The 23,960-nt window shown below is 47.8% G+C and overlaps 1 protein-coding gene and 3 pseudogenes across 1 annotated transcript in view; all 4 read right to left on the bottom strand.

Moving 5' to 3' along the window:
- LOC144166164 (chromosome-associated kinesin KIF4A-like) overlaps positions 1-23,960 on the bottom strand; it is a 104,141-nt gene that overhangs the window by 29,016 nt on the left and 51,165 nt on the right. The window contains exons 15-16 of the mRNA XM_077695787.1: positions 16,677-16,970; positions 9,176-9,316 (exon numbers count right to left, since the gene is read on the bottom strand). Coding sequence (XP_077551913.1) covers positions 9,176-9,316; positions 16,677-16,970 — 435 coding nt within the window. The remainder of the gene's footprint in view (positions 1-9,175; positions 9,317-16,676; positions 16,971-23,960) is intronic.
- LOC144174003 (uncharacterized) lies at positions 760-7,313 on the bottom strand (annotated as a pseudogene).
- LOC144174012 (uncharacterized) lies at positions 1,972-4,919 on the bottom strand (annotated as a pseudogene).
- LOC144173995 (uncharacterized) lies at positions 19,859-23,478 on the bottom strand (annotated as a pseudogene).

Here is a 23,960-nt window from a genome sequence, read left to right as displayed (position 1 = left end):
CCAACGAAGAATGCGTGCAACTCGTAATTACTCTGCACCAGCGCTTGTTTTTTGCTATCAGGGCGTGAATGGGGAACTAGCAAACGATTTTCAATCGTCAGGGCACGATTCTAGCTCATCGTACCTCATTTTTGCGAGCAAGGCTACAATTGTGAGTAAGAAGATGATAATAAAGCTCAGCTTTATGTTTTGAGAGATAACTGTCCATGAACGACAACAAGCATCAGCCACGGCGTTCCGTTTTCAACTTCATGCATGTTTTTTTCCGCATCGCGTGCTAGTCCCAAATAGTGTGCTCGCTGTAAATGAAAAGTCAGCCATTGACATGATGTTTTTACGTTATGTGGGGGCAAATTGGTGCCTCTGATAATGACAAACCGCCAGGTTTATTCCAGGAAACCACCCGAAATTGCACATTTTGAATTGGAGGTTGGGCTTCACCGCATGCCACGAGCACCGTGCATGCTAACATTTTTTTTTATATCTGACAAACTGTTCCGCGCAAGTCGACATTTTTTCTAGGGCGTGTTTTTGAAATGTTTCCCTACAAAATGTATATCCTAATTTTTTTCTACTACCGGTGGTTTGATAAAAACAACTCCTTTTTTATCATTTTTTTCGACAACTTGACAAAAATTTTGATTTTGAAACTTTTATTACAACTATGATATATAAAAACCTTTAAAAAACTGGTGTTATTGGAAAGGCCGTTAAATAATATGCATTTTGTGTTCCTGCAATTAGTGCCTAACCAATTTTTTAGCAGGAAAAAAAATGTTTTCTTGGACCCCTAAAATTAGTCAATTTTCGGGCGGTAGCGAAAGAGCCAAGTTCCAGAAGGCTCTCATCCATCTGTGCAAGCTTCAGGGACTTTCTTTTTCTTAAACTGTTGGACTTTACAATAAAAGTGATGTTGCTTGTGGCTTCTGCCCGCAGAGCGTGGTTGTCGGCACAGGCTGTTAAAACAGCAGTGGCTGCTTCCACCCTCTTCTTTTTTGTCTTGATGCTCTGTACTTCTTCTTAAATACGGCTTCTCTTTGATGCCTTTGTCTGTTCCATCACTTGTTTTTTTGTATCCTCCAAGTAGGCCCGATAGCGGTTGTGTGCAGCTGTGACAGACTTCCGCAACTCCTTCGTTATTTCAATGCTCAGGACGCCACCAGCCTTGCTTACAGCATCGCAAACGATTCACTGTGACACATACAAGATGTCCCTAAGGTTTTCGACAGAGACCTGACGGTTGACGCTGAAGCCTCTTCTAACACTTGCCTGCCCGTGGCTCAAGACGAGAAGAAGTCGGACAACCTTCCCCAGGTGCATGTAGGATGAGTCACCCTTCGACAGCTCAAGGTAGAACTCATCTAGGCCAAGGGAGTGTTTGTCAAACTCCCGCAGGTTGTGTTTGTGTTTCTTCTCTTGCAGAAGTTCTGTGTATTCCCCAATCGAACAGAATCGCACCCATGCTCACTCAATCAAACAACTGCAATAAGCGCGTCTAGGACTTTTCCGAAGCCTGCAAGACAGTCATCTGACTTTGAGGCCATTTGACGGGGATCAAGCGATGACAGGTTCCTAACTAGATGCTACGTCAGCGGGCTCTTCTCCAGAATCTTCTTGGTTGTGCTTACAAGGAAGTGTCTGCATTCCATCCGAAAGGCAAATCTACCTTTGGCGCTCACCTTCGCGGCAACAGCGTGCCCAATATCAACTTTCTCTGACAATACACCAGGGTATCTACCAATTCTACTTCTCAAAATTCCCTGACTATTCTAAGCATATTCCCTGACTAACAGGCCTGTTTAGCAGACACTGTGCACAGAAAGTGAAACATCTAGCGGTAAGAAAAGACAGGGCACTTGCACAACTGCAAAAGAAACTCCTTTATAACAATACATTGAAAGGATTATTTTATAGTATGCAACATTAAAAAGACTAACTTTTGTGCATTTACAAACAGAGTCTGAGCACCTTTCACGTTTTCAGCGATTCAATTTCTTGTTGCAGCATTGAAGCCCAATGTTCAGCATCTTGCATGATCTTTTGCTTCTTCAGTTGGAGTTCCTTCACAAGAGCAGCAGTTCTTTTCTTCTTTCTTTCAACATCTGACAACTGCAACCGCTCCCGCTTCTTCCTTTCTAATTCTTCTTTCCATCTGATGTTAGCAGAACGGACCATCTCAATCATCTCGTCTGTGACATCAACTTTTGCAACACCTCCTGCTGCGGACACTTCATCATAGACTAACCTCTGCGCTACAAACGGCTCCTCCTCCATGTTTTCCACAAGGCAATCCTTGTTCACTGAAAATCCGCGCTCCACAGAAAAATTGCCATGCGAAAGGCAAAGCACAATCTTAACAAAGAGAAGTAGTTCTAGTTCAACCCATAGCGTTTCCAGGCGCTGCCTTGTGCGATCAAAGTTTTGCATGAGAGGCTGTGCGGTGCTGGTTGAGCACACCTGGACGTATGAGCGACTTGCCCTCTCCGCTTGTAGCCCTGAGAGCCACCCGTGCTCTATAAGCACTTTAAGTGCAATGTTCATCTGCTTCTGGCCAGCTCCAACTGATGTAGCACAAACCGCAGGGTTCAAGCAGTTGGCGCCCCTAGTCAGCTTGTACTTCAAAGGTGACCTTTCAATTATCTTTTTTGAACACGCCTTAAGAAACGAAATACATTCTCTCTTGAAATTCACCACGGCAATGTGCGATGGCTTAGGCAACTTCCTAAGCTCACTTTCTGCAGCAAGTCCAATGTCGAAGGCAGCTACAGGAATCATGTTGTCGGAGTTGTCAAGGTCAATGTTCAATAGTTTCGAGAACGTGTCAGCAGCGTTCAGCTTTTCTTTCAATACTATTCGACTCAGCAGGGAGCGCAACAGGCAATCCCGTGCTGATGCAAGAAAAGGAAGCATTGGCTTTTCTGACGAACTCAGCCAAAAAACAGTTCGAGTTCTTCCGAAACTGAAAGCATAAAGCCCAGCTTCACTGGCAGCACCTCGTCGGCCATAGCCTTCTTGACAGCGACAGAACTGCTGCAGGTTGGTGCTTTCTTTTCGTTTACTGAGTGGTCAACATATGTGACCAAGTTAGGCAGAACTTGAAGAGCCCTAGCAATTACCTTGCTGTTCTCCAGCCAACGAAATGAGCAGAACTTCAGTGGAAAAAGTGTGCTTCCAGTGAGGCTGACGTAATCTGCTCAACGTGCGGGAACATTCTTGAAAAGGTTGTAGATGCTTCGAAGAAACACTACAATGTGCCAGTTTGTCACATTGTGGCGTGATTTAAATGCACCGTTCACAACGTGCAATCTACAGCTTCCTATGTCAAGCATTTTTTGACTCCCACCCGATGCAGCAAACTCCTCCTTCAAGGATCTCAACAGCTTCAAGTTGACGTTGGGGCCGTCCATAGAAATTTGTAGCACCTTGGCCTGCTCAATATTCTCTGTAGCCTTTCTGAGTGAAGCAGCTATATCTTCTGTGTGAGTATGGCCCAAAAAACACGACGTCAGGTAGCGCGTTTTCACGACGTCGTCTTCAGGGTCCCAAAACCTGATCAAAACGTCCATTTGCTCTTTCTGGGCAATTTTGTTCAGAGACTCGTCAAAAGCCACGACCACGTGTGGCACACCACCTAGCTTGGTCAGCAGCCTGCTTCGGAAGTACGGAGCAATACCGTAACAAATCGTGTAGCCGACTTTGTCCTTTCCAGGTTGCAACTTCTTTGCGATATTACACGTAGGAAACATGATCGGAAAAAGGGCTGCTGACGCTACTGCTGAACGAAATAATCCATGTGTCCCTATGGTGTTCAGACACCAAAGAATTTTTGCCTTTGTGACACCTTTTTTCACAAGAAAACCACTCAAAGATGCCTTTCCATCAGGCGCAACAACCACGCGCTTGGCAGGCGCACTTTCGGTGTTCGGGCTTGGCACTACCGCGGCACCATCACTATCACCAGTAGCGGAACACGGCAAGTTGGATCCGATACTAAAAAAAGCACGGAGGTTTGTCTGGGAAGCACTTTGGGTTGAGCTCACAGCGGCTTGGTGTTTCTTGCTTGCAGCGTGACTGGCAACTGCAGTGTTCCCCATGTTGCTGAGTGAGAAAGTCTTCTGGCATGCTGCGCAGTGAGCCCTACCTGCGTCGTTCGGCACTGCTCTAATTCATGACGCGCACTCAGAAACGTTGGCGTTGACCCAATCCAGGTTAAATACCGTATTTACCGGATTCTAACGCGCCCCCGATTCTAACGCGCACCCATTTTCCTGGAAAAAAAAACCGAAAAAACTTGCACCTCCGATTGTAACGCGCACGGGACTTTGTGACCCAGACAAACGAATGCGAGAGAAACGGGCGATTTATTTCCCGAAGTAATCTCACGCATCTCGCTCCTCGTCGCTCTCCGCTGACCACAACATCTCGTCCTCGGTGCCTTCAAGCACGTTCGCGATACCACACTTCTGAACGAACGTTACACCATGGTCGATGGAATCGTGGCCCATGCCTCGCACGCCCATCCCGAGAGCTCATCCAGAGGTGCAGGCTACAGCCGACCGCTCGTTTTGAACGCGTGGGAGCCGCTGCTGCCATTGCTGTTATCAAGCGCGCAAGTTAAACGATTTGGCGATTTGTGTGCACGCCGATAGAAAAGTCTAGGCCCCTAGGCTTACTGCTATAGTGAACTAGAATAAGTATTCTAGTTCACTATACTTGCTGCGTCCGAAAAATCGTTGCTAAAAGTTTTGGCGCCATCTTGGGATGGCGATGGCGATGGGTGGGACGAAATTTCCGCTGTTTCGGCATTTTCGGTTTTATATCCGATTCTAACGCGCATGCGATTTTTCGGCCTATTGTTTTGGGAAAAAAGTGCGCGTTAGAATCGGGTAATACGGTAAGCACTTTTTCGAAGGTGGCATAGCACCTCACTCGACGAAAGAACTCATACAAGGTAAGAAAAGACAACAACCGCCACAACGGTCCCAACGGCAACATGGAGGCATAGAGGCATGGAGGCATGCATGGAGGAGCTACAAACGCGTGCAACAACTTCCAAGTACGCTCCTCATTTTGGTGCGGTAGCGAGCGCCTCCCGCGGCCAAAACTTGCAAACAGCGCTTCTCCGACCCGCACCACCCGCGCTACTGGGAGCTATCACAACCTCGCAACATGGCCTCCGCAATCAGCTGCTGGGCGCCGCTGCTACAGCGTGCAGGACGCAGGCAGCTGATCGCTGAGGCCATGGTCGCAACCATGATGATATAATTTTCAGCTGGAAGCATTCCTCGCTTGCTTGGCCTGCCTTGCAACGTGCCTTTTGTGTCCCCTGACGATCAAGGCAACAGTGGAAACTATTTTTGTTTTGTTCAAGTTTCGCAAAGCTTTTAAAAATGCCAGAAAAAAATATTAGCATTACTGTTTCGTTGATACAATACCTTCAAATAACTTTTATAACAATATTTAGGTTTTTGCAGCCGCGGGGACCTTTTCAGCTTGTTGGCGAGCCATGCTAAATAATGGTTGAACGCTTCTCCGCGGTACACGACGCCACGATTGCTGAAGCGCTGCTCGTCTAGACACTATAACAGTGTCTAGGGAAATATGGGGCACTATTACAGTGCCAGATTTTCCTCTATTATATATAATAAACTCTGCTCGCAGCAGCCTCCGAGCATCTGCAGACTTCACCCCGCGGTATGGTGCGAGTGCTGCAGGGTGGAGACATTCTTTCGTGGCCCTTCGTCGCCAGACCGGCGTTTGTACACTATGAAGCTCGCGCGTAGGGACGCGCCAGCAGTTGAAAGCGGGTGTCAGTTGGGAGACAGAGGGAGCCAAATTTCCCTCAGTTTCCATGACTTGGTGACATTTTTGAAGAATTCCCTGACAATTCCCTGCCTTTTCCAGACGTGCCCAAATTCCCTGACAATTCCCAGTTTTCCCGGTTGGTAGACGCCCTGATACACGGTTATTTGGGCCCACGAGGTCCATCTTGCGCATGCTGACAATTCCTGTGGAAGCGGACAGCACCCAGGATGAATCTCGCAAAGCACACGAGATCGCTTTTCAAAAAGAACACCAGTGGTTCGTCCAGTTGATATTCTGTGAGGAATGGTTTTAGAATAATCGCGATGCCCAGAGCAAACTTCAGTTTGGCCAACAGCCGTGGGTCCTGGCAAAAGTCACTGAGCTGGATGAACGACGCACACTTCGGCAAGTTCACCTCTTTCTTTTTTGCACATGCCACAAACTTTTGCACGTTGCCCCGCAACATAATGGCTTGTTCAATGACGGGAACATTTTCCAGCCAGCGATGAGCAGCGAAGTTGAGGGGAAATGTCACCTGGCCTGTCACAGCAGAGAAGTCTTCCCTTCGCGCTGGCGCATCATGAAAAATGGCACTGAGGCTTGAAAGAAGATTCTCTAGGCCCCACTTGCTGGCAAGAACAGCCGCCCTGAACGAGTTATGTATGGTATGAAGTCCGCAAGTGCCCAGGTCCAAACACTGAACTTGATGGTTCTGCTGCAGGTATTCCTGCATTCCTACAAAGCACTTTAGGTTTACATTGGGACCATTCATACACAGCTGGACAGCTCTCGCAAGCGGCAAATCTGCCAGGGCCCCCAGAAGCTTCTCCTGAAGGCCTTCGGCAGTCGAATGTCCCATGAACAGCAGTGTGTAAAATTTCGTGGTTACCTGCTTGGGCATTGTGCTCCAGTACCGCAAATGTATGTCCATCTGTTTCCTCTGCAGCTAGTCGTTCAAAGACTCGTCGCACAGAATGGCGTAACCATCAGGCTGCTTTGATTCGCATTCTAGGCATGAGAAAAAGTAGTCTCCAACCATGGCACACCACGTATGCAGATTTCCTTTCACTGCGGGAAAATGCCTCAGCGATTTTGCTATCCGGGAACATTTTTTTGAACAAGTCCCCTGTATGTGCTGACGATTTGTAGGAATAGTGCGATGTTACCATGTTCAGGATCCACAGTATCTCCGCGTCGGTCCCACTCCCGTGAGCTTTGCACAGGCTGCTCAGATCCGACGACGTTGATGGAGTTGGCTCGATGTGTTGCTTATTAACAGCTGTCGTCAAGTGGCTCCGCACAGTACTGCGCGTTCTGGCTGCTTTCATATTCTTCATGTGTTTTGCGCTTTTCATACGACCTTTGAGAGCAGATGACCCCATTGATGACACACCGAATGTTTTCCCACATGCCTTGCACTCAGCCCGATGCAAGCTCAGTGTATCCGGTGAAATCCACTTCTTACAAGCAGCACTATTCAACCACGACTGCTGGAAATTACACTTCCCCGGCAAATTGCAGCTGCAGAAGACACCACTTGGACTATCCACGCACCAGTAGGCTTAGCTTTGGTCGTCGCTGCCGCTGTAACCACGCTAGACTGTCGTACTGCGCAGGAGCTACAGGAGCGGATTGGACTGGATGCCTTGTTGGCTCCAGCACATAGTTGCGAGGCGTTTAAGAGGCGTCCACTGCAAACTGGCTGAACAGAAGCCTATTGACGAATCCAAGGAAGTTTAAGGACCTAAAAAATTTCAAGGGTTTTCAAGGCCTTGACAATGCTATTTTAAAATTACGGGGTTTTCAAGGACCGCTACGAACCCTGCCTCATGAATACGAGGCTAGGTATAATTAAGCGGCACCAATGCTGCAACCAGTATGCAATAGTGGACAGTTGCACAAGACACCCTCCTCAGAGAAAGAATTTCGGAACCAGATTGTTCATTGCATCACACATTTTCTGTACATTAGAGCCACCCGAGAATAAAGCAATGGAGGGCTGGTACTCTACTTGGAGGTTTCCCATATGCAAGCCCGCCATGTCCAAGGGTACCAGATAGCAGGTATGCAGATAGAATCTGTGGGAGGCAGTTTTACAAGGTAGCAGCCACCTCCAAGCAGACCGTGTGGCTGTGGCACTGCTGTTCATGCAGTCATTCCTATGTTTGTCCTGACAAGCATTTACGAAGTATTTCAGGTGGCTGCATAAAGACTAAATGGCTTCTGTGGCATTCAGTGCCATAACATCATTCAAAGCAGTTGCCACCACCACATTTAGCTCAGTGGGAGAGTGATTTATAAGGAACTACCCAATTGTGACAGCAGTAGTCAAGGAGGTCTGTACTTTGGGAGTACGGGATCAACCAGAGATTCTTACATACTACAATGCTAGGGATAAATGCTTTTTTGACCAGTTCTTTTCCGTCTTGACAGGCAACAATAGAAATTACGTCTTGGATCATTTCCATAGCATTATACTGTCCTGTGTACATTTTTTTTACCACAGTCAAATCTCGCTGCAACAAAACTGACAAGACGCAGAAGTGGAAATTCGTTGAGGCAAAATCTGCCCCAACACACCACGGAAGGGCACGAAAAATAGCCCCGTATATTATCCTCATCGTGACCGCACGCTAGCAACTTAGATAGGACGACGCGGGTTCAAGACTGAACATGACAACATTATCTTTGCTTTTGATTTTAAAGAATTGCAGAAGGAACACTGCAATGACAGCTGCTCACAACGCATACATGACGCCGTCGCGCCAGCAGCAGAGCACATTTGTGCAATTTCAACTGGACACGGACTGGATGTAGCTCCAGCTTGGGGAACCGGGCCTGTGCGTAACGGGAAGACACCAAGCCATATCGTTATAACCAGCAAACAATGGCATCCATCTACGAGTTTTTGTTTATAGGTGGTGGTGTGGGCATACGGCGCACATTTTCGGTGAAACTAAGTGCCCTGAATGTATAAAAAGCTACAGATGGCTGGCTTTATGCTTATTTTATCGTAAAATAAATGTTCAAACCCAGCCCCATTAGCGCAAATTTCGTTGAAACGATAGCAAGCCAGTCAAATGGTTCGTTATGGCGAGGACTTTGTTGCATTGACTTTTATGGCTGCCTGACGGGGAATTGGAAATATTTCGTTGCAGGGGAAAGTTTGTTGAAGTGGAGTTCATTATAGTGGGGTTCAACTGTATTCCTTGTATAGCTAAGTTTCCAAACTACAGCATTATCAAATCCATATATAGTGCACATTTCTTGTATGACTTCACAGCCATACAACTACAGTACATATCTGGCCGCGCAGACAAGTGGAGAAAAAGCCGATGCGAAATGCGAGCACCGACAGCATGGCACGCACCGCCACGTCGCCTTCCTGCAGCTGCTTGTTGAGGTCATGGACCTTCACGGCGACGGCCTTGCGGTCCTCAATGACCGAGTGTAGATGGTGCTCGGCCTTCTTGCTGCCGCACACTATGGTCAGCTCTTCCTCCAGCCAGCACTGCACAGGGAAGAGGGGTAAAGAAGTTCGCAAGGCTTCCAGCCAAAGCAAGACTGGCCTTGTATGCAAATCAGAGCAAAGCCTAGGCTCCCTTTTCTAAGACCACTGGGTAGCAACTTTGAACCCTCTTAACAGAACACAGTAGCCCCACTTTGCAGGGTCATTAGGATGAATGTGTCGAAAATTACGAGGAAAGAAGAGAAATTTGTGCATCCTATGCGGTCTGCGCAAAGCACTGGGATGAAGTCTGAAGGGGCCATGCAGACAAAGCACAAGTTTGGTACATTCGAAAGACTGCCTCGTTAGCATCGTACCGACACCACTTTTAACATAAACTTCACTCACATAAGCTGTATAATCAGGAAAAAAGGGAATGGCCATGCGGCCCACCAGCTCATTTCCCGCAACAGAACCTGTGATGTCATACCAGCCAGCTCTGCGATTGGCTGAGGCCGGTAAAAGCGAACGCTAATTAGACGGGGCTCGTAAGCTTGCCTAACGAGCTATTTGCCCTTACATTTTGGGCACATTCTATTTGTAGCAATAAGAATGCTGGGATAAACAGTGGAAGTTACGAAAGTACACGGAAACATTGTGGGAATCGTGCAGAACCGCGAGCCGCGATCCCGAGCCGGTGCGCGCTGCGGGAAAGACTTGTGCGCTGAAACCGGTCCGGCGCTCCGCTGGTTCGTCGGCGTCCCCCGAGAGATGGCACCACCAATGTGTGCAGGGATAGGCGCACAGGCGCGGGCGGCGCGAGCGTGTGCACGCGGGAGTCGGGCGAGTCTCGTCGGAGACCCAGTCGGGGCGAGATCGGCGGAGCATCGCGGCGGTTGCGGATACCATGTCTCTCAGGTGGGAACTGTTGTTGTTTGTTGCGCGCCGTGAGTGCCTGCCTCCCGTTCGCGGCCACGACCCGGACGGCGTGATTCGTGAACGCCGTCGAGCCTTGTGCTCGCATGCTTTGGGATTCCCCAAATAAACGGCTGTGCTTGGCACTACTGTCTACTGTGTTCCCGTATCGGCGAACCTTGCTGGGCTGCCGTAGGCATGGGAGCCCGCTAATTTGAGGTTGCTAGCTCCCCGAGAAATGCGTCGCTGCAGTCGTAGCCCGCTACCCTTTGTCCGGAAGACTTCGGACGAAATGCCTCGCGCCAGTCGCTTGCAGGCAGACAGTTAGGATGCCCAATACAGCCGTGACGGCAAATGTGTGAACCTTCCTACACGCACCAGGCGGTGCGTCATAAGGATACCTCTAAGCACCGCAGTCACGGCCCGCTTGCGAAACGGGAGATGCGTGGCCTTGTTCCAACATGGCGGCGGGTCGCCTTTCTCGTAGCGCCGTCCCCGCGCAGTCGGGCCGGCGGCGCCGGTTGAAGTTTCCCGCAGGAGCAGCGGACACTACCGAGCGAGGGTGCGGTGTTTGGGAGTTCGCAAGCCGCACGATGAGCCCACCGCTACTGCGCTTCGAGTCCGAGGCGGAGTGTTTGCCGATTTGACGCCTGACAAAGAGCGAGGGGGATCGCTGAAGAATCAGTCTCCTCTCGCTGCGGGGGGAAGCGGGAGCAATGGGACCGTTGTCTCCGCGCTTCCGGAGTGCGTGCGTCTCGATGACGTGAAATCTCCGCTCGAGATTGCGTTTAGGCAGTAAGAGCTTCGCGCGGCTCGGCTGCGGGCTCGTTGGTCGCGAGAGATCGCCAGTCTTAGTAAGAGACGGACTCTCAGGCGACCTATACCGGTGATGTGCGCCCGTAAGCCGCTGGTATTGCAGTTGGCGCTGGCTCTACGGCAGCTTGTATTGCTGCGAGTGAGTTGCAGGAGCCCCGCCTGTTTGATGCTGACGCAGCTTTGCCGACCAATTCACCAGGCCGAAATAGCTCGGACGGGTGTTTCGATGCCGACAACCCGTAATAGTCAAGCGAGCTGCCTCCAGGCGGGGGTGGCTGCTGGGGCACAGTTGCCGGACTCGTGATTCCGCGAGCAAGCGAACGTGCAAGGGGGAGCACCCTCGGGCATGCACCTTTCCGGCCAGTCACAGGAGATTGCGGAGTCCCGCTGCTCCCGCCTTCAAGTAAGGGAATCGTCTGCACCAGTCGATGAGAGCGAGACCTGCAGCAAACGGATACCACCGGGAGCCAGGCCAGTCACCACTGCCACGGACAGCGAGGATGGCCTGCTGAACCACCGGCGAGGCCGAGTGCGGCCCGCGGAGCTACCGCCAGTTGCTCCGGCCTGCCGGGCGGCAGCCAACCTTTCGGGAGGACCTGCGGCCAAAGCGGCCACGAAACCCAGGAGGCGGCGGGATCTGGCGCCTACTAGAGCGGCGCGAGCCTTCGGGCAGCCACAGTGGGCACGGCCAATCCTGTTGCCGCCTCGAGCTGGGAGTGGGGGTGGTCACATCATGGCGCAACCCCGGCGTTCGTCGGCTGCGGCTGCAGGCTACCCCTGGGCCTGCCAACCTGCTGTGCTGCCCAACCGCGAGAGACTCGGAACCATTGCAATGTGTTTGCGGGTTTGCGAAGCGAGCATCGCGACGACGGCATCGTGTGGCAAACCTTGGTGTGGACTGGCATGGGAGTGGCGTTCGGTGGCTGTTTTGCTGACTTGAGACGTCGTGACGAGTGTGGTGCAACGTGGAGAACCGCGACCCGCGATCCCGAGCCGGCGCGCGCTTCGGGAGAGACTTGTGCGCTGAAACCGGTCCGGTGCTCCGCTGGTTCGTCGGCGTCCCCCGAGAGATGGCACCACCAATGTGTGCGGGGATAGGCGCGCGGGAGTCGGGAGAGTCTCGTCGGAGACCCGGTCGGGGCGAGATCGGCGGAGCACCGCGGCGGTTGCGGATACCATGTCTCTCAGGTGGGAACTGTTGTTTGTCGCGCGCTGTGAGTGCCTGCCTCCCGCTCGCGGTCACAACCCAGACGGCGTGATTCGTGAACGCCGTCGAGCCTTGTGCTCGTATGCTTTGGGATTCCCCAAATAAACGGCTGTGCTTCGGCACTACTGTCTACTGTGTTCTCGTATCGGCGAACCTCGCTGGGCTGCCGTAGGCATGGGAGCCCGCGTGGTTGACACGCCGGGAGCTAGCGTGGTGGCTTACGCCAGGACTGGCTAGGTCGCCCCGAGGAACTCCTCGCATATCCCACAACATAGAGGTACTGATGCGCACTGCTGTTGGTACCGGGCGCACTATGCTTGTTTTAGCTGCACAGCGGTCTGCTGCTTTGGAGTTGTCTTACATGGCACTGGCCAATTGGCGTAAGTTTTGTTGTCTGTCATGATTCTGTTTGTGGAGCATACCCCACCTTCCACGAAACGATTACTTTCTACCGTAACAAAAACAATGCAGGTGCAAATACGGTCAAAAATAAAGCAACGGCGTACAACAGTCTGCGGCTCACTATGGCAGCACCACCTAGGAGGACTGACAGTAAGGATGGCTGAAAAGCCTAATGACACACTGGAAGTTCGTTTCAATACCCACTCTTGTGAAGACATCACAAAAACACATGATATGGCGGTAGAATCACACTTTCAACCTAAATTGATTAATGAGCGAAACTTAGGCGCAAATAGACACAGGGAGGAGAAAGGGAAACGACATAAGCGCTGGTGTCGTTTCCCTTTCTCGTCCCTGTGTCTGTTTGTGCTTAAGGGGGGACACTGGTCTTGAGGACCGAAAATTTGCCAAAAAATCAATTTTCTGTATTAATTTTATTTGCAGTCTACAGGTCCCAAAGAATGTACCTGCAAAATATCATAGCTATATCATAAGTATTCACAAAGCTGTCGCCCTTTGAAGTCACCTAAATGACCATTTTTGCCTATGTTTGAAAACTTCGTGCCCTGTTTTCTCAGAACCAATTTTTTTCCCACATGGTCAGCTGTCGGGTACAATATCTTGGGATGTACTGGTTTCATTTACATCATTTTTGCTGCATTCGAAAGCTTATGAACTGAACAGTGCAATAAAACCCCCAAAAGTACAGAATTTCTTTTTTTCTGGCACAAGATTTTATGCCGTTAGTATTACAAAAACATTGCAAATTGATGACCTGACATTTCCGAATTTTACAGCGTTTGCAGAAACCATGCTAAAATTACTGCAGTGGTATAGTTGCACTCCCTGGTCCTTCTAGAGCACAAAGGAATTAAAGCTATTTGAGTATTTCATAGGTACGTAATGAAAAAATTGCCCGAAACGAAGTGACATAACATGTTGCACAACTCTAAACTTACACCCCATAGACGAAAACTGACTGCATATTTGTGCTCAGGGTGTAGAAATACACTCAATGTGTAAATCTCAAGCACATAGGTTAAAAAATAACAAAAATGTCCTCAAGACCAGTGTCCCCCCTTAAGTTTCACTCATGGATGTTCACCAACTAGCCCATCTCTTTATTTTGCTAAATTGATTAATTTCTTAGTGAATACGGCATAGTTTGCTGCCGGATAAGCACTGGGGGCACTAAAAATTATGAAACTTTTGAATAAGACAAACATGTTTTGTCTGCATGGCTCCTTTAAGGGGGGACGTGGCTTTCAAAATCAACATTTTTATTTCTTTGTGGATTTCGATAAACATTGACACAGCAGCTGGAAATGCTTCTGTGATAACACCATAACAATTTCAAAGTAATATTTTGAAAACTTCTTTATTAATTTTTCTTTCTGCTCCGCTTGTACCAAGCTTGAGCCCTTATAAAACACGATAGAAAACTTGTTCGAAGTGCTTTACATTTCCAAATGAATGGACGAGGTCGGGACAGTCTTAGAATTCTTTTTTACAACGCAATGTTTTTTAGTTTTCAGTTTTTTAGAAATTAAGGTACAACAGGCATGTTGACTGTGAATGACTAGTTGAATAAAAAAATTACAAAAAACAAATCTGGAAAACCAAGAGTGTCACGACCTGAACTTTTCATCACGAAATGTAATGCAAAAAACGGAATCATAATAGACCCAGCGGTCACAAATAAATCCCTGGAACAAGCGATAGAGGTGGCAAAAAAAAAATGTTTTGAGAAAACGGCTTCAGAAGTTGCAACATAGGTTTCCCTTATCAGAAGTCGTCAGGGTTGTCCTTTCGTGTCCTTTTGAACATGGGGCTTTTGGAAGGCCTTGCATTGAAATTGGAGTGCCTTTTACAGACTTTCTCTTTCGACAAAACATCATTTTCAGCTCCTCCGTGAACAGTGCATAGCCCAGTTTGCAGACCAAATGGAAGGGGAGATAGTTTTCAATGGGTTTTCAATGCAAAGTAGGTTAGCTGATTGGCTGTATCGCATTGGACAACTTCCCTTTGCAGTGTTGTCACCATGGCAACAAGTGAAGCTTTTTGTTTTACTTAAATTTGAAAATGACTCTTGGCTTTTTTTATGTTTTATAATCTTGCCTGGGGCAGCAACTTAGTACTGATATGTGCAGGTGTTCATTGCCAAAAGTTTGCATACCACAAGGATGCAAATGAGCTATTTTGAAGCTTGGTATAATATTCTGCATAACTCCAACTTCAATGCAAGAGCATTTTTTTACTACTTTTGACATTCAAGGCATCCAATATTTCTCGCAGCACAGCCAGTATGCCCTAAGCCACAGATTATATGCATCAGTATCAATAATTTCCCTTAAAAATTCACTGTAAAATGCTGCGACAGAATGGTAAATTTTTAACGCAGAGAACATATTTTTATTCCTATATTCCTAACTCAAACCTGTTTGCATGATTATTAGAAGTGACTTTGACTGTAGCGTTTAACGCGCCGACGCAACGCAGGCGATGAGGCGCGCCGTAGTGGAGGGCTCCGGATTAATTTTGACCACCTGGGGATCTTTAACGTGCGCCGAAATCTCGTACACACGGGCGTTTTTGCTTTTCGCCTCCATCAGAAAAGCGGCCGCCGCGGCCGGGAATCGAACCCGCGACCTCGTGCTCAGCAGCGCAACGCCTTAGCCACTGAGCCACCGCGGCGGGTCATTATTAGAAGTGGACGGGAAACGTTGCGCAAGGAAAGCGATATGGCTCGCGCGCATCACAGTGCACGCTTGCCGCGACATATCGTACTTTGATTATCCCTGATATGGCTGGTCAGGTCGCTAAGATTAAATCTAACGTCGTAGGCCTTAATTACAACTACTGGCGTTCAATCGTAACCTGAAGTTGTGCAGTCATGTGATGCTCCAATGCGCAACGGCTATGCCGTGCGCGCCGCAGCGTTTGACGCATCGTCCGTTTCTTTCCCAAGGCTGGCGAGCCCACTGTCAAACATAGCAATAACTAAGCATGTAAACATCGCAACTCCGACTAAAAGTTCACTTCGCGAACCGCTATCGCAAGCGGACCTCGCGTGTCACTTTTCGGGGTCTGGCGACGCTAGAGTCATGATTTACGAAAATTGCGCTAAATGGACAAACGGAGGAAAAAAGACAGACAATGCGCATTGCCTGTCTTCCTTCCTCCGTTTGTCCATTTAGCGCAATTTTCGTAATTCATAATGCACCAACAAGCCCAACAGCACATTTTATTGAAGACGCTAGACTCACACGCACCACGAAACGTTCGATGACCTTTGCCTGTCGAGCCGCACATCTTCCCGTAATCTGGCACGTGATCTCAGGCATTCCCATCGCGATAACGTCCGTGTTGAATACCACAGACTGAACAGAAACTTGGCCGAGCGAAGCAGCGAAAATGAACTCACACGCAGTACAGAGTTCGCGCCGCCGCCATCTTGCGTTGCTACCGCGACACCCAATCAGGAGGGTCGTTTTAGCGCGCCTCGACCGGAGGGCCTACAGCGCTTCAGCATCAATTTCTAGCTTCGTTTGTGCGTCGTTTCTTTTGTGCAGTTTGTGTGTTTGTGAATGAAGGAAGATAAAACAGACGAGCGAAATCGGAAAGACGATCGCTCGGCTGATCTAACGATATCAAAATGGCCGCGCCCGGTGGCACCGTTGCGGAGATACAGCGCTCCGAAAATTGCCGTTTTTTTCGCCCTTTTGCGCTAATATTTTGTCACCGCGCCTGGCAAAAGTATTTTTGTATGCCACTTTGCGACGCTTTTCAGCGGAAAAAGTATTTTTGTATGCCACTTTGCGACGCTTTTCAGCACAAAACTTTGCAGACGCACAGAATAGGAAACATAGAAGCCGAATATGTGGCTTTCAAAAAAAAAAATGATGTTTTGGTCATTTTTCAAAGTTGAAAGCCACGTCCCCCCTTAAAGTTGCCACGCTCAGCTACTGTGAGCCCTGATTTCCATGCAAAGTTCCCCCTTGCCTATGTGGATTGTGTTCTCAAATAAAAGGCCGCGCAGGGTTTAGGAGCACAAGTGTGCATGCTCAAGCCTGAACAGATCACCCTGGTGCGGCTGGCGAGCCCGTCGATGTTTGTGGCCAGGGCGCGGTTCTCCTGTCGGCGTCGGGCGGCCGCCTCGAGGCGGTTCTTGGCGGCCAGGGCCTCCTCCATGCGGCGCTGCATGACCTGAATGCGCTGGGCACTCAGGCGCTCTGCACGCGCCATCTGCGCCTCCTGCTGCCGCTCCCGCTGCCGCAGCTCCCACACCTCCCGGTCGCGCTCAGTCTGCGCCCGTCGGTGGCGCTCGGACTCCTCCTTGAGCCGGCGCATCAGCTGCACCCGCGCCTGCCGCAGGCCCTGCATTCCCCACACCGCAGGCAGGGCATGCAATTGCCCTTGCAAGTCTCCCAAGTTCCCAGTGATTTGTCTCCCAATAACTTTTCAATCACTCCCAGTCTCTGCAAGTACAGTATTTCCGCAACTCTAACACAGACCTTTCTTACGCTAAAAGTAGCCTTCAAATTTGTGGGCACGTTACAATTCAGCGCACAACCAAAATCTCCTTCAAAGTGTCCAGTAGCACCGCCATGGACTCGAACATCCAACTCAATCCAATCCAAAACAATCCGTTATCGCACGAGTAAATTTTGGCATGCACATTCCTTGATGCGCGTATCTTTGCCAGTTGCTGCACATATTTATTCTTAAAAGAATTCCTTAAAAAAACTTGCTTCCAGGTTACAATCACAAGCGTTAAAATTGTACGAATACAATACTTTGTACCTCACACTCTATATTCCAAAAAGTGACTGCAATTACGAAGCTGGTGCTCGCCAAATAAATGACTCGTGGTGTTTGTGGCAAAAAAGTTGTTTTTCACCTCTTTTCTTTCTTCAAAGTCAATTATCTAAAAACAATGTTTTTTATTACATAGGTGCCATTATTTCCTACATCATCACGGATAACCACCTGATTTTTTCCCCCCATCATCTACATAAGTTGTCACATCTACTGTGCCAAAATTGAAAATATGCACGCAGCATTTTTTTTGTTACACAATTTTCAACATGCAAATAAAGTCAAAATTTAAGTAGTGACAGAAAAGAATTAATAAAAATGTAACTTTAGTTCGATTTTATTGATCAGCCCAGAAATTGATCAGTTAAAGTTAAAATTTTGATTTTCCCACTAAATCGTGTTTTCGTGGTCTGCAATGACATCACAGGAACAGACCGCTCTGCAGCCTAGGGTGCCTCGATTCACGCAGCCGCCGTACAGGGTGGAGACACGTATACACTGGCACCGCCATTTTGGGTCACTCGCCGCCGAAGCAAGCCAGTGTATCAAAACCGCGCTAAAATTATCACCGCAACGCACTTTACTGGCGAAGCTTGGATCACCTTATCTGTTTACCGTTGCTGGGTGTCGTGGGAAACGAGAAGAACAACCCATTGAGCACGTCGACCCACTTGCAGCGGCACGGGACCGTGCAAAAGGTGTCTTCACCCTGTGCGGCGGCGCTGGAATCGAGGTACTCTACTGCAGCCGACTGCGCACAGCCGGGTTCGCATGTTTGTTTACGTTACTGAACCTAGATGGCGCCACCATATCGTGGCAAGCCGTTTTCTGCCTTTGGTTTGTTTTTGACCATATTTAAACCAGGCTAGTTTTTGTTCTGGGAGAAAATCGTTTCGTGAAGCAGAGTGCTCGCTCGACAAATATGGTCACGCAAGACACCGTTGCTTGCGTCAATTGGCCAGTGTCGTCTGAGACAACCCTAAGCCCCGCAGTGATGTGCAGCTAAACAAAGCATAGTGCGTGCAGTACCAACAGCAGTGGACATCAGTACATCTATGTTTACATGTGCTTTCGTAACTTCCACTGTTTGTCCCACCATTCTTATTGCTTTAAAAAGAATGTGCCCTAAATTTAAGCACAAATAGCTCGTTCTGCCTAATTGCGTTTGCTGTTGCGAGCCTCCGGCAATCGCAGAGCAGGCTGGTACGACATCATAGGTTGTTGTGGGAAATGAGCAAGTGGGTCGCATGGCCATTCCTTTTTTTCCTAATGATATAGCTTATTTGAGAGCAGTTTACGTTAAAACTGCTGTCAGTATTATTCTAACCAGGCAGTCTTTTGAATGAACCAAACTTGTGGTTTGTCTTTCCCTTCAAAGCCCATCTTGGGCATCAAATAGTCTCTTCTCTGCCCATTTCACGCCACCTTTTGTTTTGCAAGTTGTTTCCTTATGCCCTCCTATTTGTGTGCTCCCACAACGATCTCGCAAACAGGCAACATATGGGTGCAGAGGCTGCAAATTGGAACACCGTGGAGGACTCGCACTGCAGGCACCACAGACTTCTGCCAGCATCACTAAATTGGTTTTCCCTTCAGCTCCTCACTGGCAAAACATGATCAGTTTCGCCTACAACAAAGTGCCTGAAGGTCATTACACTTTTGTGACCGCGGAAAAATCTGTTTTTGGGTAGTTTGAGAAATTTTTTTTTTCTGCTACAGAAAATTACTGATGCTGAATAAAGTGTAGGGTATGAAATGATAGAGAAAGGATAGGGCTTTCCAAAAGTATTATCTGCAAACAACAGATTTCTTACGAATATAAAAAAATTACCAAAGCAAAAAGCAGGGTTCGTTCAGAATATTTGACTGAAAATTCAAGGACTTTTCAAGGATTTCAAGGATGCAAATGGGCAAAATTCAAGGAGTGTTAGCAAAATTTTATTTGCTTACAAGACTTATGAAAGCAGCACAGTTTTCGCATGGATTTCTTTTTCCACAGAAGCTATCTCCAGCTCCTTTTCTTTAGCAGTTCGACCGAAGCTGTTTGCCTTGACTAAGTAGGTGAGGTCGTTTTTCGCTTCAGCTTCTTCCGAAAAATGGTCCGCGGATTCCAGCAGGCACTTGAGAGTTTTTTGAAGCTTTGACCTCCTCCCTAGCATCTTATCGAGCTCTTGCTCGAGCTCTTTTCTCTTTGAAGTTGCTTGCCGTGACAGTAATTGTTTCTTTTGCTCGTCTAGGTATGCAGCATACCTATGCTGGGCTTGGCGCACTGACGTCTTCAACTCTTGAAATTGGAACGTTCAGCTGGCCGCCATGGATTTTCACAGCCTCGCAGATAACTCGTTGAGAAATATACGACAGCTCTGCCAAATTCTCGACCGCAACCTGCTTGCTGACGCTGAAGCCTCTTTCCACTGAGGCCTGCCCATGGCTCAGGAGCAGAAGTTTCAGCACAGCCCATAACTGCAAGAAAGAAGCATCGTGCTTCAGCAGCCGCACAAAAAAACTGTCAAGACGTTCATGATCTTTTCAATAGTTTTGTAGTTCATGCCGTTTTTCTAGGCAAAACTGAATGTACTGTGTGCACACGTCTCGTTTGTGCTCAGAGAGAAGCTTGCCGTCGATTAGGCAGTTAGGCACAATTTTTAGCTTCCCATGGCACGTGTCTGTCTTGGACATCTCTGTGGGGTCGAAACATGACAACCCACGAACGACAGGGTACCTCAGAGGACTTCTTTCCATGACTTTCAGGATCATGTTCATGAGGAACTTCCGGCACTCGTATCTAAACTCAAGAATACACTTGGCGCTCGCTTTACTGCTTTTCAAAATCTTCTCAGCTGCACGTCCAACATCCACCTTTTCAAGTTCTGTGTAAACGGCAGCATCTTCAACATCAATTCGCAGCAGCTTCGTGATGCTGGTGGCTTCTGTCATTACAGAGCACTTTACGAACCTTGACAGAAGGCTTTTCAGAACACTTTCAAGTTCTTTGGCAAGCAAAAACATCTTGGGAGAATCACTCTGAAAAACAGTCAGGAAAGGCTGCACAACCATGGCAACATTTAGGGAAAAGTTCAGTTTTGCAAGTGCAGGCTGGTCATTTAGAAAAGCACTGACATTTTCATATGCTCTGCATTTTGGCACGGGCAGCCTGCGGCCACTCACTGCTTCAGTGTATTGCTTCAGGTGCTCCCATGTGGCCAGGGCTCTTTCCAGTACGGGCACGTTCTCGATCCAACGGTGAGATACAAAAGGAAGTGGAAACACGCTGCTCCCTGTCTGTCGAATAAAATCTTCACGCCTGGCCGGTGCATCATGAAAGAGTGAGAATAAGCTGGACAAATATGTGTCAACTGGCCAGCCCGTTGCATGCATTCCAGCTTTGTAGGCATTATGCACTGTGTGAAGTCCACGCGATCCAATATCCAAACACTGAACTTGAAAGTTACTTTTCATGTGCTGCTGGAACTTGTGGAAAAGACTCCAGTTGACATTGGGGCCATCCATGGAAAGTTGAACAAGTTTGCTCATCGGAAAGGACGCCAGCGCTTGCGTCAAATTCTTCATGAGGTCGTCCGCTGTGCTGTGGCCCATGAATGCCGATGTCACATACCTTGTTGTCACCTCAGAATTGTTCCACAGTCTCACGTGAACATCAAGTTGTGTCTTTTCAAGGTATTCGTTCAACGTTTCATCAAAAAGAACAACAAAATGGTCAGATTTCTCCGTCATGTCCAAGACTTGAGAAGCGAAAAATGGGCGCAGACCATGGCACGCGACGTACGCGCATTTTTTTCCGAACAAGTGAAGCTTCTCGTGATTTCGCTATCCGGAAACATCTTTCGGAACAGCTCGGAAACTGATCCACTGGAGCTGTATGAGTAGTGTGAAGACACAACTTTCATCGTCCACAAAATTTCGGCTTCAATAACGGACCCTAGCAAAAATTCTGATAGAAACTTGTATTAGTCTTATACATTTTTGTATTAGGTGTATAAGACATGTATTAGTCTTATACAAACTTGTATCAGTTTTATAAGTTTCACATACAAGTTGTATTAGTCTAATACAAATACACCTATTAGTTTGTATTAGTTTACAAATACAAATATATCTGATAGACCTGAGTCTAATACGAACTAATAGAGACGTATTGGTTTAAATAAAAACTAATACAAATGAACCCGCAAAGTGCGATTTCCTGAATTTTTATTTTTTCCCGAAAATCACAAGACAAAAGGTTGAAATGATCGCCCTTGAGCAATAATTTTATTTGGTATAATATTATTAAGCATTTTGTTCACTAATAACGTAAATCTCTAATCTCAGTATTATGCAAAATGGGTCAACATTTTTTTTTTCATTTTCGCTCCTAAAAAATGCGCTACATGAAGAGAGCTGATGGGAGCTGGGACCTTACCTGACCTTACCGCAACGTTTTTAGTGTTAGTGTTAGTGTTAAGAGACTGCAAGAAGAGCAGCAAGAAATCTATCTAAGCCGAAAAACCGCAACGAAGTCAAGCCGTCAAGCCAAGCCATGCCATTCGTTGGGTAGCCATATGGCGACAACATCAAAGTGCTGCTGGCGTGTGTGTACATTCGGGAAGAAGACGGTTAGAAGGAAGCGGATTCTAGCGTTATTTCACATCAGACGCGTGTGCATCGCGTCATCGAGAAGTGTTAGAGATGTGTCTAACACCCGTATAACATTGGCAAGTATGAACCAGGCCGCAGCGCGATCCATCATGGACCCGTCACCTCGCGGCTCCGGTCATCTTTGTTCTGTCTGCTATGCTGTGTAACGAACGCCTGACATCGAAGAAAGCGTGTGCATCACGTCATCCAGAAGTGTTGGCGATGTGTCTAGCGCCCGCCTAACATTGACAAATATGATCCGGGCCGCCGCCCGACCCATCTTTGACCCGTCACCTCGCCGCTTCGGACTCTTTGTTCATTCTCAAGGGAATGCCTCACGAAGAAGAGACTCCATTCTAATCGCGTGTTGCAGAAGGGTGAATGCCGTTTTGAAGTTCCATCGAAATGGGAATGATGTTCAATCGGCCATTAATGCGCTCGATGTGTACCTATGGCTCGACCGCACATGTTTGATGAGCTTTTCTGATTGCATGGTGCAGCTATTTTGTGGATTCACATTGCAATTTATTCGTTCGTTCTTGATCAGGTTACGAATTCAGGTATCATTAAATTACTCAGCCAGATTTCTGTCAGCCAGAGGAATTTGCCTGTGTACCCTGATAATAAAATGTGTTTCCATGCTTCATTGCTTTGTTCGAACTTGCCACTGGTTCTGATAGAACTAGTACACTCTGGTAGACCTATCAGACTAATACAATCTGATAGACCTACCAGACTAATACACACTGATAGACCTAATAGACTAATACAGACTAATAGACCTAATAGACTAATACAAACTGATAGGTCTATTAGTGGCAATAAGCATATACGTGTATTAGAATTTGTATCAGAATTTTTGCTAGGGGAGTCATGCCTTCTGCAGTCTTCGTCAAGGGTCCCAGCTCGAGAGGATGTTTCCGTGTTTTCCCGCTGAGAAGTCGTTTCTGTGACGTTTGCCACTTGCAAAAAAACTCGTGACGGAAGAGCAGCCCTCACTTGCCGCAACTTTGGATCGGTGCTTGGCACTTTTCTGATGGCTCTTCAACGCCGACTCCCCCATTGTTGCAATGTCGACCCACCTCTGACATACTGCGCACTTCGCTCGATAAGGGTCGCTTGTCTGCGGCCTCACCCAGTGACGATATTCGCTGAGCTCCAGCCACGCAGACTGAAACTTGCACTTTCCGCCTGGCATCTTGTCAAAGTAAAGTTGCAGGCATTGCACACAGCACAAACGCGAACTTTCGCTGAGAAATGACGCGCGAGACCGACGCGCGGACCGAGAACCGACCGACCGTTGATATTAACTTGCGTTGGATTGGATTGGATTTCTGGTTCGCATTTGTTGCCAGACGACACAGGCGCTGCCGGTTTCGAAACCAAAACTTGCTGCTACAGCTCTTCTGTCAAAGCTACTTGGAGTCATTCGCGGTCATTCCTCAGTAAACGCGTTTTTGAAATCAGTGCGACTTACGGAAATACGTCGTTCATTTGCTTTATTGAAACAAAGTCCGCTAAATTTTCAAGGATTACAAGGAGCTCATTTATATTTAAGGAGTTTCAAGGGCCCTTGAATTAATGTTATCAAATTCAAGGATATTCAACGATTTCAAGGGTCTGTGCGAACCATGAAAAAGTAACAGAAAACATTAATCAGGGTTCATGCTGGTATCAAGGAAAAAAATTCAAGGGTTTTCAAGGAATTTCAAGGCCCAGCCAGTATATTTTCAAGGACCATGTTGAGGGCCTTGCTTCCACAAAGCACAAGTTTCAATGCATCAAGATGTATTATTTATTGCCCAAGAAAACATATTAAGAGGTTCCTCACTTTACACAGTAAAAGTACATTAGCATCACCTTTTCAATGTCTCGCATTTTGAACAAGAATAATATACAGCAAACAAGCAC

The sequence above is a fragment of the Haemaphysalis longicornis genome, unplaced genomic scaffold, assembly GCF_048455015.1.
Source record: "Haemaphysalis longicornis isolate Haplotype H1 unplaced genomic scaffold, Haemaphysalis longicornis Haplotype H1 scaffold_1, whole genome shotgun sequence".
Classification (NCBI taxonomy): domain Eukaryota; kingdom Metazoa; phylum Arthropoda; class Arachnida; order Ixodida; family Ixodidae; genus Haemaphysalis; species Haemaphysalis longicornis.
This window is presented reverse-complemented; position numbering and strand designations above follow the sequence as displayed.